This window comes from Postia placenta (assembly GCF_002117355.1).
Source record: "Postia placenta MAD-698-R-SB12 unplaced genomic scaffold POSPLAscaffold_8, whole genome shotgun sequence".
Lineage (NCBI taxonomy): Eukaryota > Fungi > Basidiomycota > Agaricomycetes > Polyporales > Adustoporiaceae > Rhodonia > Rhodonia placenta.
The window spans coordinates 1,204,759-1,220,627 of NW_020169839.1; the positions used below are offsets into that span (position 1 = coordinate 1,204,759).

General features: G+C 54.1%; 4 protein-coding genes across 4 annotated transcripts; 3 read left to right on the top strand and 1 right to left on the bottom strand.

Moving 5' to 3' along the window:
- Nucleotides 1–464: 464 nt before the first annotated feature.
- POSPLADRAFT_1066230 (hypothetical protein) lies at nucleotides 465–4,666 on the top strand (the record flags this gene model as incomplete). The annotated part of the gene is made up of 4 exons (XM_024482051.1): nucleotides 465–568; nucleotides 1,031–1,839; nucleotides 1,894–1,988; nucleotides 2,234–4,666. The coding sequence occupies 4 exons, from the start codon at nucleotides 465–467 to the stop codon at nucleotides 4,466–4,468; spliced, it is 3,243 nt and encodes a 1,080-aa protein (XP_024338436.1). The 3' UTR covers nucleotides 4,469–4,666.
- Nucleotides 4,667–4,712: 46 nt separating this feature from the next.
- Nucleotides 4,713–7,720, bottom strand: POSPLADRAFT_1046933 (hypothetical protein; the record flags this gene model as incomplete). Its single annotated transcript, XM_024479160.1, has 10 exons — nucleotides 4,713–4,895; nucleotides 4,949–4,999; nucleotides 5,029–5,207; nucleotides 5,277–5,416; nucleotides 5,440–5,727; nucleotides 5,780–5,885; nucleotides 5,945–6,096; nucleotides 6,152–7,088; nucleotides 7,128–7,480; nucleotides 7,608–7,720. 10 exons carry the CDS (start codon nucleotides 7,718–7,720, stop codon nucleotides 4,713–4,715), a joined length of 2,502 nt encoding a protein of 833 aa, XP_024338437.1.
- Nucleotides 7,721–12,492: 4,772 nt separating this feature from the next.
- POSPLADRAFT_1040134 (hypothetical protein) lies at nucleotides 12,493–14,132 on the top strand. Its single transcript, XM_024477684.1, has 5 exons — nucleotides 12,493–12,730; nucleotides 12,788–13,234; nucleotides 13,298–13,406; nucleotides 13,525–13,662; nucleotides 13,725–14,132. Exons 1-5 carry the CDS (start codon nucleotides 12,632–12,634, stop codon nucleotides 13,907–13,909), a joined length of 978 nt encoding a protein of 325 aa, XP_024338438.1. The 5' UTR covers nucleotides 12,493–12,631; the 3' UTR covers nucleotides 13,910–14,132.
- Nucleotides 14,133–14,784: 652 nt separating this feature from the next.
- Nucleotides 14,785–15,255, top strand: POSPLADRAFT_1057413 (hypothetical protein; the record flags this gene model as incomplete). Its single annotated transcript, XM_024480921.1, has 2 exons — nucleotides 14,785–14,852; nucleotides 15,033–15,255. 2 exons carry the CDS (start codon nucleotides 14,785–14,787, stop codon nucleotides 15,253–15,255), a joined length of 291 nt encoding a protein of 96 aa, XP_024338439.1.
- Between the last annotated feature and the right edge of the window lie 614 nt (nucleotides 15,256–15,869).

Consider the following 15,869-nt stretch of genomic DNA (forward strand, 5'->3'; position numbering starts at 1 on the left):
CTAGCGGGCGATACGCTGAAGATAGACCTTGGCAAAAGGATAAATATTTTTAACTGCTCATAAATCACCCAAACCCCAATATTTCGCGAGATTGAATGCGCTGGTTGCGGCCTGACCGGGTTTTGAGTGGTCTGTGCAAATAAGGAAGACCGCCTACCTAATGTAGCATAAGCTACTTCCGACTTCTTTGGTGTCAGGATATTCAGACTCAGCATATGCTTCTCTTCAAGCAAGGTATAATAGTAGGGGTTGCATTGTTGGAAATGCCGCGTTACCTTTTACTTCCTACCTCCACCCCCTCAGCCCTCTGGCAGATAGTCCAGCTGTGGATACTCCCGCAGGGACCTAGCTCCTTCTAGCGGATGAAGGCTGTTCCATTCACATTGCAAGGATTCTGAAGATAAATTAGAGTACGTGGCGTGTTCGATAGCCTTTGCCGTGGATTGAATACATATGATCGCAGCATGGCCAGCTACACTCCTGTTTCAGGGGGTCACAGGGGAACACATTGGACGCCGACGTCATCTGTGGACGCAGCACTCTCTGATACGCGCGTAATTGACTCCAAGTGAGATATTCTAACACGAGCAGAGGGCACATCCGTAGGTATGTCATGGCTGCAGCTCCGACGGCAGAATTCTCTGCAATTTTGCGCGATAAGTCAGAGGTAATAACCTATTTTGGGCATGACTATTCTGGATAGGTGTTTATCCTCGCCGAGTTAGCCCTAGCGCCTCATCACCAACCGCCTGCAGCACGGACTCCATTCATTCATCATTTACCGCCCTACAAACGTTCCTTTACTTGACACATTGTCGCACCTACTCGTGGAAGGGTACTCCGCCGGGGGACACGTGCTGGACCGCATTCCCTGCGTAGAGCACGACGTTCACGTGTATGAACGAATCTGAGGAGGTTGCACAGAACAAGTAAGCATTACCCCTTGCTTCTCTAGTAAACCCTCCGAGCCTGACATGTCACCTGTTCCCTCCATTCTGGAGTCTGCCTCTGCTGCTGAAGACAAAGAAAGCACTATCGAAGAGCGGAAGGTGGAGAGCAGCGGATCTACAGAGCGCTTGCGTGACGGCGGCTGCAACGGAGAGAGCAGCCAGGGTCCTTTCACGCATACGGACATGGCTTCTTCTTCTGGCGAGGACGCCTCCTTCGCGAATGCATCTTCCACAGAGCCTCGTTCTTGCCGCGTGGGCATAACAGGCCCGCCGTCCTCTTTCCGTCTCTCCTCTAGTACAAGCAACACGGAGACGTCTGATAGTGCATCCTTTTCCCCTCCATCCTCCCCCAGTCTCTTTGCCGCCATATCCCCACCGAGGCCGCCCCGCTCGCCGCTCCGACCCACACCCCAAACGCGGCGTGCTTCTGCGTCGCTGCTTAAGCACGAGCAAATCGACCTTAGCCCCGACTGTGACGAGATGCCTTTGTCCCACTCACGCAGTCTCGGATCCTTCTCTGGTCTGCTAGCCAGTCAGCCTGCTAGTGCCAAATCAAGTCGCTCGGTTCGTTCCCAAACACCCGACAAGCCGTTGCCCATCACTCCAGATCCGTCCATCTCGGCCGTATCCGTGAACGACGATGATCGTGATCGCGACAGAGAGCCCGAAAACGACCAGAAGGAGCTCGAGGATGCGTTGTCAGTGAACTCTGAATTCGTCTCCTTGTCGGTCCCTGCATCCGGTTCGAGTCTGGGTCCTGGCTCATTCTTGCAGCCGCGACCGACGGTGTCGAAACGCGTACACGCGTTGGAGGAGCTACTCTCCACCGAACGTGCATATGCATCCGATTTAGCCCTTATACGGGATGTCCACATCCCCCTCGCATCAGGTGAGTACTCTGTCACTGTTCTCCGCACATATGTGCTCAGTCATTGCGTGGCAGGTTTACCTGCGCCTTTCCTTGCTGCTCCCCCTACGCCGCCACCGTCTGGCCCGTCCTCACGTACTCAGTCCACATCCTCCGACGCCCCGAGCCATGTTCTGGACTCTGCGTCCTCGATATGTGGTTCTGAACCACCCATGACCCGGGAAGACATCCGGATCATATTTAATAACGTGGCAGACATTGCTGCCTTCTCAGACCGCTTCACGGAACAAATCGAAGAAGCGCTAGGTTCCATCCTTGAAGGTGGGTCAGGCGAGGACCGTATCGGAGCGCTGTTCATCGAGATGGCAAGTTGATGTCTTCGATCCCACCCTGCAGCGTCTGACCGTGTGTGCAGATTCCCACCCTGGAGCCGCTGTATCTCGCCTATATCACCAAGCACGCGAGCGCGTTGGAGCACCTGAACAACCTGCCCAAGACTCCGGCCCTCACAAATTACCTCGCGCAGTCGCGTTCGCTTGCCTCAAGCCTTACGCATGCCTGGGACCTTCCATCCCTCCTCATCAAGCCAGTGCAACGTCTTCTCAAGTATGCCCTCCTGCTGAGTGCCATTATCGTCGAGACGCCAGATGGCCACCTGGACAAGGCAAACCTAAAGCAGGCGCGGGAGAAGATGGAGGAGGTGGCGCGTGGTGTAAATGAGGGGCGCAGGCGCAGGGAGGTCGTGAAAGAAGTGCTGAGTGGGCCGCCTCTCGGTGGGAGTCCACCGCATAAGCGGCACAGCGACCCGAAGCCGAAGCCGAAGAAAAAAGGACTCAATGTCGGTGTGTCCGCATCAGTAAGTTTGGGTCGAATGAAGAGTTTCAGCAGCGGGTCGAAGCTACAGAATGCCAAGGAAGGGTCCGAGGCGAACCAGGAGGCCGAGCTCGTTGAGAAGCTCGGTGAGGAGGTCAAGCGATGTGAAGCGTTTGCCCGCCAATTCGCCAAGGAGGTGACGGAATGGGTACGACTGGCACAGGTTACACTAGAAGACCTCAGCCGATGGTGCAAAGGTTTTGGCCGCGTGATTGGTGTGTCGCAGGGGGATTCGGAGGCGTTCGAGGCGTTCATCAAAGTTGTAACGGACGAGCTCCCGTCATTGGGCCGCGAACTACAGGACAACGTCAAGAGCAAGATACTGGACGAGCTCACCAGACTAGTGGACTCGACGTTGGCCCCGCTCCGGTTACTGGAAGCAATGAACACTCTCGAGCCGCTACACTTTGGTTTGTTAAACCTCAACGTAGCGAAGTCCCGGCCTCCTCCACAGCTCTTGGAAGCGTCGCAGTCGTATGTTGCCCTTCGTGGACAGCTTGCTGCCGAACTTCCTCAGTACATCAAGCTGCTCGACAAAGGCGTTGGAGTCTGCTGGGAGCATTTCGAGTTTCTACAATCCCGATATTGGAGCCAGGTACGGGATCGCTGGATGGGTCTATGGGATGGTCTCAAGGTAGAGGGCGAGATGAATGCGGGTGCGGTTGAGACGGTGCGGGTCTGGGGCAGCCGTTTCGTGGACGCCGAGACCAACATACTTGGGCTCAATATTATCCGGCCACCGGAGAAGAAGTTGCACGCACTCGACGTGACACGGCAGAAGTCCAAGCTTCGCCTGAAGTCTTCCGACGACAGCTGGAGCGAAACCAGCTCGACCGTGATTGTGCCGTCGATATTGACTTCGCTCGATCCGCCGTACGAACCATCCAGCTCGCCTTCGACATTGTCTCTTCAAACGCCTGTCAGCGGCAAGGCACGCAGTGTTCGCTCAGTGGACGTCGGGAAGAGCCGGGCTCTGGAACGACGACCCTCTAACGAGAGCCTACACTCCAAGAAGTCAGGGAAGTCCGTTAAGTCGACGAAGTCGACGAAACGCAATCCCAGTCACGGTATTAATAGCGCCGAACTCGAAATTATGGAATACGCCCCACGTGCACCTACGACACCTCCCCGACAGTTGCCGCAGAAGCAGACATATACGAGGACGAAAAGCATGCCGATTCCGTCACCTTTACCCCTCCAGAAGACCCAGTCTCAAGGTCGCATGCTCGACCTCGATCACGCTGAGATCACCCGCATGAGGGTCCCTCATCATGCGGAAATATCCGTCGCTCTGCAGGGAGATGTCTATGATGACGATGATCGAGGGCGGCCTTCGCGAAAACCATCGTTCAAGCGGCGGTTGACGGAAACTCTCCGTCCTTCTTCCGCATCATCGCGACATCAACGTTCACCCTCTCTCCCTATTGGCATGACCCCGTCACCGTTGCCGTCTCCGAACACATCGACGTTCCAGAATGGGTCGTCGAGCAGGCAGTGCGGCAGACCAAGCACCGGTGGGTTGAGAATACCCGCAATGTATAGGTGTCAGGTGGTCCACGCATGCGAGCCACCATATGACGTATCATATCGTGGCCTTCCTTTCTTCCACCTGCGTCCCGGGGATGTCTACGATGTTTTACAGGAGGCTGGACATCCGTCCATACACCGAAATCTTCCCTTGCAGGTTGACGATGGTGAGGACTGTCTCCTACTCGTAAGGGACGGTGCAGACAGCGTTGGATGGGCATTAGCAAGTTTCCTTGTACCGGCGGACTAGTTGAGATTTATTTATTTTGCTGGATACTGCATTACGTGGAGCATACCAATATTCCCCTCATTGTACACCTTGTCTCCGTATACCTGGTAGATGCTCTCATTGTTGTACGTTGCATTCTGCATATCCTTAGCACATCTATCGTTGTTGTAGCAGCACGATCCGTATATTAGAGCAAATTTAGTTTACAGTGTTTCATGCATCATGATGAAGTCCGGTTCTTCGGCGTATCGCATCTGTCTGAACCTCACTGAGGCGACGGCGGTTCGTTGGAGAGGAGCTCAATCGGTTCCCCCTTCGCGTCTACCGGCCAGAAGTTATTCTTGAAGAGACATTGTGGGTCGTACCTGCGCTTCAACTCGGCGAGGCGCGACCAGTTTTTGCCAAAGCATGCCATTGTCCGGGGAGGAGGCTCATGTCGTGCCAAGAACTGCAAGCTATCGTGAGTCACACAATCACATAGCCAACCTGGTTGCTGCTTACGGATGGATAAGGCCCTCCCAGTGCGACGGTGCCGATGACGCCGTCAATCCACTGTTATATATTGTTAGACCCTGACATACCGACGATGAGGGCAGACAGAAACGCACGTCTTCAGCAGATGTGATGCAGCGAGGATCGTCGATTCCCATCTCCCATTGGTGCAGTGCGGCGACAGTCCATGTCGCATCTCGCTGTTCTTTCGGGAGACACGTGTCTTCGAAGTCACCGATTGCGCCTCCTGACAGCTCGAAAAGCCACGCTAAAAGGATATGACGCCATCGTTAGTATCGCTACAGACGATTTGCAGATCGTGGACCGAGTGACGTACTGCAGCCGATCGGCGTGTTGGCGAATTGGATGACGGTCTTGTTGACTACCTCATCCGGCAACGAGTGAATCAGGGACGAGCGGATAAACCACTGCCTTCCAGCTACAGGGGAATATGAATATCTCAGTAGCGTCCAAGGCCTGGGACATACAGGCATCAAAACGTGCCTTTTCCTCGCAGAATCTGCGCTACGCTGTCCTGCTGGTTGAGGTAGCTCTTCTCGTTTACCTCGTTGAGCAAGCAGCGCTCGCCATCCCAGCTGGAGATCGCGTTGAGGTATTCAATACCCTTTTCTTTCGGCCCGACATAGCACATCTGGATGACGACCAGCGAATCCTTGTCTTCGGGCCCCGCCGTCAGCAGGACGTTCGCGTATAACTCGCGGGGCGCATTCTTGACGCAGTCGCGGAAATGCTTGATGAGCGAGGGGGCAGTAGCACGGTGGAAGCGGCTGTAGGGGCGGGCATGAGCGTCACTACATCACAGTTTGGTGAAGGACGTACTAGACCAAGTTGCCAGCGAATACCACCGGGACTGGGAAAGCCCTGACTTTGTAGCGAGTAGCGATTCCGAACGCGGGCCCAGCACCGCGAACCGCCCACCAAAGATCTACAACGTGAACGATTGAGTATCATAGAACCAGCGCTGTAATACTGGTCAACTCCCACCTGGGTCATCATCTTGGTTTACAACCACGATACGCCCATCGGCCATCACCATCTCAACTTCGACCAGATTGTCGATGCTAAGTCCGTGCATCCGGCTGATGAAGCCGAAACCAGCCAGTAGCAATATGGACGAGCCAACAGGGTGGGCCGAACTATTGCGACAAAGTTAGCGCAAGGATCTGTACTCAGGCCGAGGCTGCAACGTACGAGGGGAAGTGATAGGGCACAATGCCGTCTTCTCTCGAGCCTGTCACAGGGCTGATGCCTTCCAGCGGGTGCTCTGCGGTGTACATGTCCACTTCCTTCTGGCGCATGCCGGCCCCGAGGGTGATGTACGCATGCTTGTGCACCGGCTGCGCGGGCGCCATGCGGGGCATCATCTGGCCAAGTGGCAGGCCAAAGGAGGACATTCCCATTCCCATTGGCATCGGCATGCCCATGAACGAAGGCGCCGGCGGGAACATAGAGCCGGAAGCGAAGGAAGTGTGCGAAAACATGCTAGGACCGACGCCGGCGCTGCGCACGCCTTGGGAGCCCAGGGAGGCCGACGGCGGGGGCGTCCAGCTACTGGAACCCATCATGGGGAAGCCACGGAGCATACCTGGTGGCGCGATAATTGACGAGGGGCCTGTCGCGAACGGGTTCGAGCCGCTGTACATGGGAGCGCGTGGTTCTGATGGCGCGTCCGAGGTCATGTAGCCGAATGGCTCCTGGGCCGAGGAGGCGGCCTGTGCAGGGGACGTGGACGTTTCCGCCCTTACAGCAGGCGCAGTGCTGGCCATCGAACCAGAGCTAACGCTAGGAGTACGGTCGTCGCTATCACCGAGCCTTGGAACCTTTGCCTTGTGTGCTTCGCCATCCAACGAGGCGGTTGGGGTCGACATGTCCTCAGCAGAATCGATGCGTCGCCTGTTGGCCGGTGGCTTTCTAGGCTCTTCTCCCTCTTCGGGCTCGAGCGGCGGGCCGCGCAGGAAGGATGCAAGACTCTCGGACGCCCCATCGTAAGACCGCAGAAGGTTGCGTTTCTCCTGTGTTGCCTCCAGCTTCGGCAGGTCGTCACCTTCGGCCTCTTCGCTGTTTGCGCGACGCCGTTTCGTACCCGCCATTGATGCAGGCTCCGCAGCAGCCGTCGTAGAGGGGACGTCTGCGGGGGACGTCTGCGTGGTTCCGACAACTAACGTACCCACAACGCCGTCTTTGTTGCCCTGGCGCCCGCCTGCGCGACCTTTGCCTTTGCTCCCGGGAGGTGGCATGTCGCTCAGACGCGTCCAATCCTTCCCACCTTGGGCTTCTGCTTCGGCCTCAGATAGAGGCGGCTCGATGTCGCACTCACGCAGCATACCAAGGTCGATGATCACATCGCCGGCAACTGACCATCCGGCTGTAGCATACCCAGCAGCCTTGACCGAGGGTGAGAGGCCGTGCTCTGTACAGAATCGGATAATGGCGCTGACGTCGTGCGCGTCGAGCGGGGACACAAGCGCGCGCGAGAAGCAGACGAGCTTGCCATTGAAAGTCCGCGATCGCTCAGCGAACCTGGAAGAGCGGAGCGTCGTGTTAGCGACAGGTGCGCGGGGCGGGAAATGGGCAGATGGGCAGATCAGATTGATGGGAGAGGATCGGCGGATGCAGGGACATGTGCGGAGGGGGATCGGCGACTTACTCGGGGTCAGAAGGGCGGAAGACGGGGCCTTTGACGACTGTGCGCAGCTCATCGAACAGAGCTTGCGAGAGCTCGGATCGCGGAATGGTCAGGCTTGGTATCGCCGGAGTCATCATCTACGAGAATGGAGCGTCAGCGAGAATCTTGCGCGAATTGTGGGCGTTTAGAGAGCATTGCTTTGTCTCCAATATGCGAGAGCGTAAATGAAATCCTTACTTCAAGCGTCTATCAAGAAGGCCGGCCTGAGAAGGGAAAAGGTCCTGAACGGTTCCGTGAGGGGCAGCCGCAATCCACAACTCGCGAGCCTTTTATATGACAACGGAGTGCAGCCGAATGCGTGTGTGGGGCGCGAAACTTACTTTGCAAATTGACGAACTCTACCAGTACCCGGGAAAACGTCCACTAGCTACATCACCAATTGCGCTCGAATTTCCATTGCTACCTGGAGCGCGGTCTTCGACAACCATATACTATGTAACAGTTACACGTTACAGGGACCGCATAACGTATGAGGGGTCACGGCACGGAAGGCGGCGGAAACGTTGACTTTGGTCAGAGACAGCCCGCTACCGCGACGACAGGCTGGTGTGACAAATCGCCCTAATCGAATACACATAAAAAACAAAGTACAGCGCAGTTAGAACGCTATACTAGAAGTGGAGAAATGGAAGATGCGCAGTCACTGATTTGCCCGAGTAAGAAGGCATTTCTGAGAACCAGGGGTCAAAACATGTGCTAGAGCCGCTCTTCTCCCGTTAAAAGCAGGGCGCACGTACGACATTTGACAGTTCCGAGGCACCTAGTGCTTAGCGGTAACGCTCCAGTCGCCCCGCAGTCCGGGGCAGTCTTGAGTACCGTGTCACTAGTTTTGTGCTGTGCTCATGGCAAGAAGCACCATGACCTCATGCATCCTTTGCGGTCGTAGAGGACGGATAACCGACGCGGTTCAACGCGCACACAGTGGGGAGGACTTGTATGACTTGAGGAGGTTGGTTAATTCCATTGTATTAGGTTGCCTTTCTGGGCACCTGTAACACGGTCACATGACTCGCATATTTCGTACAAGAACGCGCGGCGTCAGGCGCCAGCCAGTGACAGCTCACCGTGTACAGCAACGCGCTTGCCGCATTGCACTGTCAGCGCTGTGCCACAGGTAAGCGTGCGGGTACAATACATTCCAGACTCACGTAACTGATATGTCACTGTTAATTACCACGGTTCCGTCGGATGGAGTTCCCCGCTGTCTATCCGGCAACAAGATCACGATGGAGTCGCGCTGCTGGCAGTAATACTTGCACCTAGAGAGCGCGACTGATGCTCAGCACAGTCTGTGTCTTAGGCTCTGAAACTGATATCAGCCTTCGCTGGGATTTTCATAGCACCCCGTGCACCTCCATACGGCTGAAAACTGTCAGTTGTTGTTGCGGATGCCTGAAGGACAAGCCACAGAGCAATCGTGCGTATGATGCGCGTATTGAAACGTGGTGAAGTTCTACAACCTCAGACACTCATCCGAGCGTTCACGACGCCATAGCATGAGTTTGCTATAGCTTTCCTCTCCCGCTCACTGTTGGCTTGAAGCTATGGCAATGGCATAACAGGGATTCATGAACGCGCTTATGCTCAAGAATATAAGCAATGGTCCTGCAATGCATCATGTATGATTGTGAAGCCTCTTGCTTCCATACCGCACTTTGCCTTGATTTCATTCCAATCAGCATTAAGTATGTGAGAAACTGCGCACGCCCTGATGATCATTTGCTGGCAGCGGGTTCTCGCGGGCCTTCCCGGGACTTGTGATGACGGATAGGTGTAGGTCTCACACCGATTGATTACCCTTCGTATTGTGTTGGGTCAGCAGGTGAGTTGACGCGATATCTAGCTTTGGTGCCAATGTTCATAACCTATGTCTTTCAACGAGTAGTCTGACCCTACATTGACAGGTTTGGACGAAGCCCCTCGATACTCTGACCTCAGGTTTCTCTTGTGCGATCTGTATGCTACCTAGTGTCATTATGAAGCGACAATGTAGTTGCTAGTCGACCTCTTCAGTTTGCACAGCCACTGGCCCCGCGCCATCCTGGATGCTTCCACCACACAACTCCAACTCAACAACCTGGTCTACCCATTCGTTGTCACGTACGTTGCCGTGAGTATTCTTCATTTGTTAAAATAGATCACTGGGATGATTGTACAGCATGTGTATGAACGACCTCGCGTCATTATCATGACTTCGATCTGGTTGCTAGTCAACCGCTGAACATTGTTGTGGCATCTACGCCTTTGCATCGATTGTCGCTGAGACCTTTGACAGACTCTACAGACAGCAACAACCGCGCTATACCGAGGACCAATACCCGATGGATGTGACGCAAAGCTTGTCTCTCATACTGTGTCGGGCCTTGCAAGGCCCAGCGCAATCATTGGCCGAGCGATACATTGGCTTCAGCTGGCACGCTTGTGCTCTCTCATTGCCACTCCTTCGACCGTAGGCAACGTTAGCGCCAGGCAATGCCATTTCTTGTCCCATGCTGGAAAATGTGCATCTCGAGACGCAAATTGGAGATAAGAGTCTTCATCAGTACATTTATGCCTGTAGGATGCGAATTAGTGCCCACTCATTATGAACACGGCATAGCACCGTCATCATGATTGTACTCTTGTTGCTGGTCAACAGCTGATCGACAATTTCTTGCGCCTCATTCTTGTAGCTCATGTTCTCACGCGACACTCTTCCAGGGACGCATCATTCCACTGCTCCTTCTGGTCATGAACGTCGAATAGTGAGTCATCCTGCTCTATTATCAAATCAGGACATCCCGAACGCGTGTCGTTTGTCACGTTTATCTCCGAATCCCTGAAATCTATACTTGCGTGCTTGTGTCACAGATAGCTGACATGCTCTCTTCATGCAGACAAGGCTGTATAGTCGTAAGGTGTACAGTCCTATTCATCTTACTAACGGTGCTTCTTGAGTATGACATACGGCCGCGTCTGATTGGCTAATGAAAAACTGGAGGACCATTAGAATCGTGTCCAGTCTGCCGAGGGCTGCATCTTGTCAGGTGTCGATGATCACTCGAAGGCTTTAAAATCATTTCTGCTCGTTGATATTTCGTTCGTTGCCCGCTAAGGTGAATATTCCCTAACATTGCTTATCCTACTCGGATGCGTTATTTGTACCCATAATTCTGAGCGGTGTGGTGCTGCTATCGTGATCTCAACCTCTCTCTGATTCTCTGACCCACACATACACCAGCTACTGTATGGTTCTCGTTTCGACGTTGCACTTGCTGATTGGAGACGACAGGTCATTTCTAGGCTCGTTTGGCAGTCCGGCGCCGTTCGTACGCCGGCTGTCCGGGAATGTCAATCGAGTATGTCGTTTCATAGACGGTGAGCATTCGCATTCGGCGCCGACGTCTTGAGAGATGGGCCTGTTTGTCTTGTGTTTGTATTAATGTTGACACATGGTCTCATATATTGATCGTTGTGCCGTCTGACACGATCTTCTCCAGGACACGTATGCCACTCTGCTCAACTGCCAGTCATGGGATCGCTATTTATAGGTGAGTAGGCCGCTCATAGCGATACATAAGGAGGAATTATACTTATGCATGTGCGTACGGCCTGGTGCCTTCATGCCGAAAAGCTTGGTTGCTGAGCAGCCACTGAACTCTGCGATGTCCGCTTTCTTGACTGAAGTACAGGAAGAGCTGACGCATCTTTCGCAGGTTGATGGCGCTCTGTGCCCATGAAGAGATGAACAACCTCAAGAATGTGTCAAGTAAGCATCTTCAATTTCTCTGAGTTTCTTCGTGATGTAGTATGTTGTGTAGGTTTGAACATGAATGTGGCCTTGTGCTATCATTTTGAGCATAAACATGGCTTTATCCTCTGATCGTTATTCATCCTTGTTGTCTGCTCGCGCGCTGACTCGTGCAGTCAGTGATCTATGGGATTGAAAACATTTCGCAGAGCATATAGGAGTCAACGTGTTGTTCGCCGCATGAGCTATACTGCAGTAAGTCCACTGCTGTTGTTATGAAAGCAGACGGGATGAAATTGTGGCTATATACAACAATGTTGTAGGCTGCGAGTCGACGGGCTATTCCTGAATCATCTGAATATATGTCCTTATTCTTTCTGTCATATTGTATGCCCTGGCACAGCCTTCTGGCGTATGCCGCATGCGGATATCAGAAGTACGCATTTGTCAATGACGTAGTGGACTGCCTGGATATATAAAATGGCGCAGATGCCCAAGTTGCAAGTCGCTTCCCCGCTTTGGAGTCAGACACACCGTGCCTTGCCGTCGACATCCGCTTATCTCAATGGAGGTATACCGACATGGGCTCTGGCTTACCTACGCTCTGCTGCATCATCAACGCCACATGATATATGCTCGATGCACTGACTGGCAACGCAATCGGGAAGCGTTAATTTGGAGAGCACGCTATATGCCCGGACTTCGGCGTGTCATCGAGACATCACTTTGAAATATCTAGGTGAGCGCCTTCCATTCTACCTGGCGTATCCGATTTCTGATCTTGGCCCGTGTAGTATGCGTTTGGAGCTTTTATCTCGGATCTCAATGTGGGTTGGATATCTTCGCCGGGGGTTGAGGGCGACAGGGGTGATGAGGCTCCTTTCTTGTGGCCACCGACCCCGTTCCTGTTTTGAATGGATGGCATGGGACGTTGAAGATGAGTCTGGAGCGGGATGACATGTCGCCAACATGAGGCTCTCGACTTGATCGATCCCTGAGCGGGCACCCTTTGAGGCGCCGGGCCGACGGGCCGAGGCCGGGGCGGTACTCGAAAGTGCTGGGCGGGTGAAATGAGGTGACTGCTCTGTCATTGTCAAGTGACATCATCCCCCTCAAGCTCATCGTAAGCCGGATCGATTCAGCCACTGCCAGCGCCGCCCCAGGAGTATAAGAGCCCTCGTGTCGCGCAGCCCCCTCGTCCTCGACTTACTTTTCTCCCTCCATCTTCCCCTCGCCATTCCATACACTCAGCACGATGTCCGACGGCAAGCTCCTCACCCTCAACACTGGCGCGCAGATCCCTCAGATCGGTCTCGGGACCTGGCTGTCCGAGCCCAACGAGGTCGAGAATGCCGTAAGCTGTCTTCCAGCGATCCCGCACCAGATCCGCGTTGACTGACGCTGTGCGCAGGTTGAGATCGCCGTCCGCCACGGCTACCGCCATCTCGATCTCGCGATGATCTATCAGAACCAGGACGAGGTCGGCCGCGCGCTCAAGAAGGTCATCCCCTCCGTCGTCAAGCGCGAGGAGCTCTTCATCACCTCCAAGCTGTGGAACTCGTCCCACAAGCCTGAGCTCGTCGAGAAGGAGCTCGACGAGACCCTCTCACAGCTCGGCATCGACTACCTCGACCTCTACCTGATCCACTGGCCCGCCGCGTTCGCTTCCGGCAAGGGCCTCTTGCCCAAGCGCGCGGACGACGAGAAGTGGGTCGAGCTCGACACAGAGACGTCGCTCGCGGACACCTGGAAAGCGATGCTCGCACTCCAGAAGACGGGCAAGGTCAAGGCCGTCGGCGTGTCCAACTTCACGATCGAGCACATCCAGGGTATCTACGACGCCACGGGTGTCTGGCCGGTGCGCATTACATTTCTGGCTGCGCCTTGGATGATTTTCTGACAGGATGGGGCGCATATACAGGCGGCGAACCAGATTGAGGCGCACCCGCTATTGCAGCAGGACGAGCTCGACGCATTCTGCAAGAAGAACGGCATCCACATCACCGCATACAGCCCGCTGGGTAACAACTGTGCGTATTTTGCTTCATATGATTGCGTTTATACAATGCTGATGGGCGTTTACTCTTTCCCGGTCTTCTTTCCTTCCTGATTCCTATAATATTGCCCGTCGATCCTCGGTGCCTGTAGTGGTCGGGAAGCCGAAGCTCACGGACTACCCTGAGGTGCATGCGATCGCGAAGAAGCTTGGCGCAACTCCCGCGCAGGTTCTGGTTGCCTGGGGTGTGTATCGCGGATACTCGGTCATCCCCAAGTCCGTACAAAAAGGTCCGTTTCTGTGGCTAACCTCCTGCCACCTGTGCCCCGATGCTAACCTCGCGCTTCCGCAGAGCGCATCATCTCGAACTTCAAGCAGGTCACGCTGTCGGCGGAGGACTACGAGGAATTGACGGCGGTGGGCAAGAAGAGCCCGACGCGGTTCAACATCCCCTTCTACTACTCGACGCGTTGGGATATCAACATCTTCGGGCAGAAGGAGGAGGCGGAGGCGAAGAACACGCCGAAAGTCAAGTAAGCGCCGCGCAGTTCGAGTGTGCTATCGCTGTTGTGCCTAGACGTGCTGAGAAGTCAAAATTGAGAAAGTGTATGTAGCATACGAGTGTCGATCGAGTGCGATTTACGCATTACAAACTATTGCATCCTCATTGCGTGCGCTGATTGATTTCTACACATGTCAGATGTGTGCGACGCGCAGCTACAGTACGCATATAGATGTAATCACACTGATTTACATAGGCACTGGCCTGACTGGGTACTGTTATATGGAGTTTTCGTACAGAGAATGGTGAACCAGCGCGGGGGAACACGGATATGTATCAGGTGAAGTAGCATCTCAATCCCGAAGAAAATGGTGCAGCTGGGATCGTGTACATACACTGGAGTAAGTAGGGACCAGTTTCCTGGCGCAGTGTTGGTAGTGAAATGAGGTGCGACCCCATTCTAGGTGAAGGGGATGTGAATCTGAAGACACCCTCTTTTACTGAGTTGCAGCAACATGCGCACGAGACAGACTATGAGCCCGACGAAAGTTATACTGAACCCGCTGACAACTGGCATTCGCAATCGCATGAGTCAGGGCAACGTCGACCGGCGGGGACATACACCCTCACATAGGAATATATTGAACAGCGTGTTTACGTCGAAACTATCAGGCCTCCAACACGCCGCCACTGTAACACACTACATGCGGGAGAACCTCCGAATGATATTCACCTCGGAGCATCGTTAAGAAGTATTTGCAGCTTACCGAGCCACTAGCGGTGCTTCGCAGGACTACATGACACCCCTGTGTTGACTTGTCCTCCTGAAGACTCAACAGGCGCCAAACCGGTAGCGCACGACTTCACATTGTTACTGCACAATTTGCCTCTGGGCTTGTGGGCCTTCGCCATGCCGGTTTGGCCTGTGTCAGGCCTCCTGGACCAACACCAGCTGTTGCACCGCACGAAGACGCTCAAGTAAGTCGGTATCGCTATCAAAGTACAACAATGTTCTTGGGTGCGCCTATAGCAACAAATATAGGAAGACTACAAGCGAGATGAGTGAACGTGTTGCCGTGGGTCCAGTATGCTTATGGACCTAGGCGCATCCTCTACCTCCTGTCGCTTTTCCTGCTCCCTTATTGACTGTGCCTCCAGGGGTGGTGGCGCAGTCCTCAATTCATACAATCCCCACAATATCCTCCACAATGCAGGACGCATCGACATGGAGATGAACTCTCCTGTGAAACAGCTTCAGATCCTTCGCCCACAGATCTTTGTTCTTCTTGATCGTCATGGCATCGTTCAAGACATGGTATTGAACGCAGCCATGAAGATCAAGGACAACATTGAGCTCGACGGATTAATGAGTTTGCCGTAGGACGTGCGCCGACCAAAAGGCCTGAGTGAAGGATCACGGAGTAGTTGTGGATCTTTTCGCCGAGGTCCTATACACATTGAGGTGACGGTTCGTTTCAGTCGTAAATTATCGGGTCGCGAGGTCGCAGCGGCTCACCTTCAAAGGGCTATGCCTGCCGCCATCCTTCTTCTTGTCCATGAATCTTTTGATCCACCATCCCACAATACATGTAGATCGCTACGGACTGTACGAAAGTAAGCCCACGCGTATCAGCGTGCATTCGGGAAGGACGACGCACAGAAAGCCAGATTATGGTGAGAGTCCGCCCTTTTATGCCCCGTCACCACTTCGGAGGCATTAGCTATCTATGTGTGTATGTACACATTCGGGGACAGCGCCCCCGCGCAGGAGCCACTTCAACTCACCACAGACGGCTACGTGGTACGCCGCACGTGAAAGTATGCAACAAGATTCGACTGACCCGTCCTGAAGTCCTGATATGATGCAGCCTGTATCATATCAGGCCTGAAGGACGGGCCACTTCCGTTCAGACTTCTCGACCGCTCACTGTCGTCCATGCTCCGTCATGTCGATCTTTCGTCTCACTCTCCAATTTCGGTGCTCCCATTCTCCGG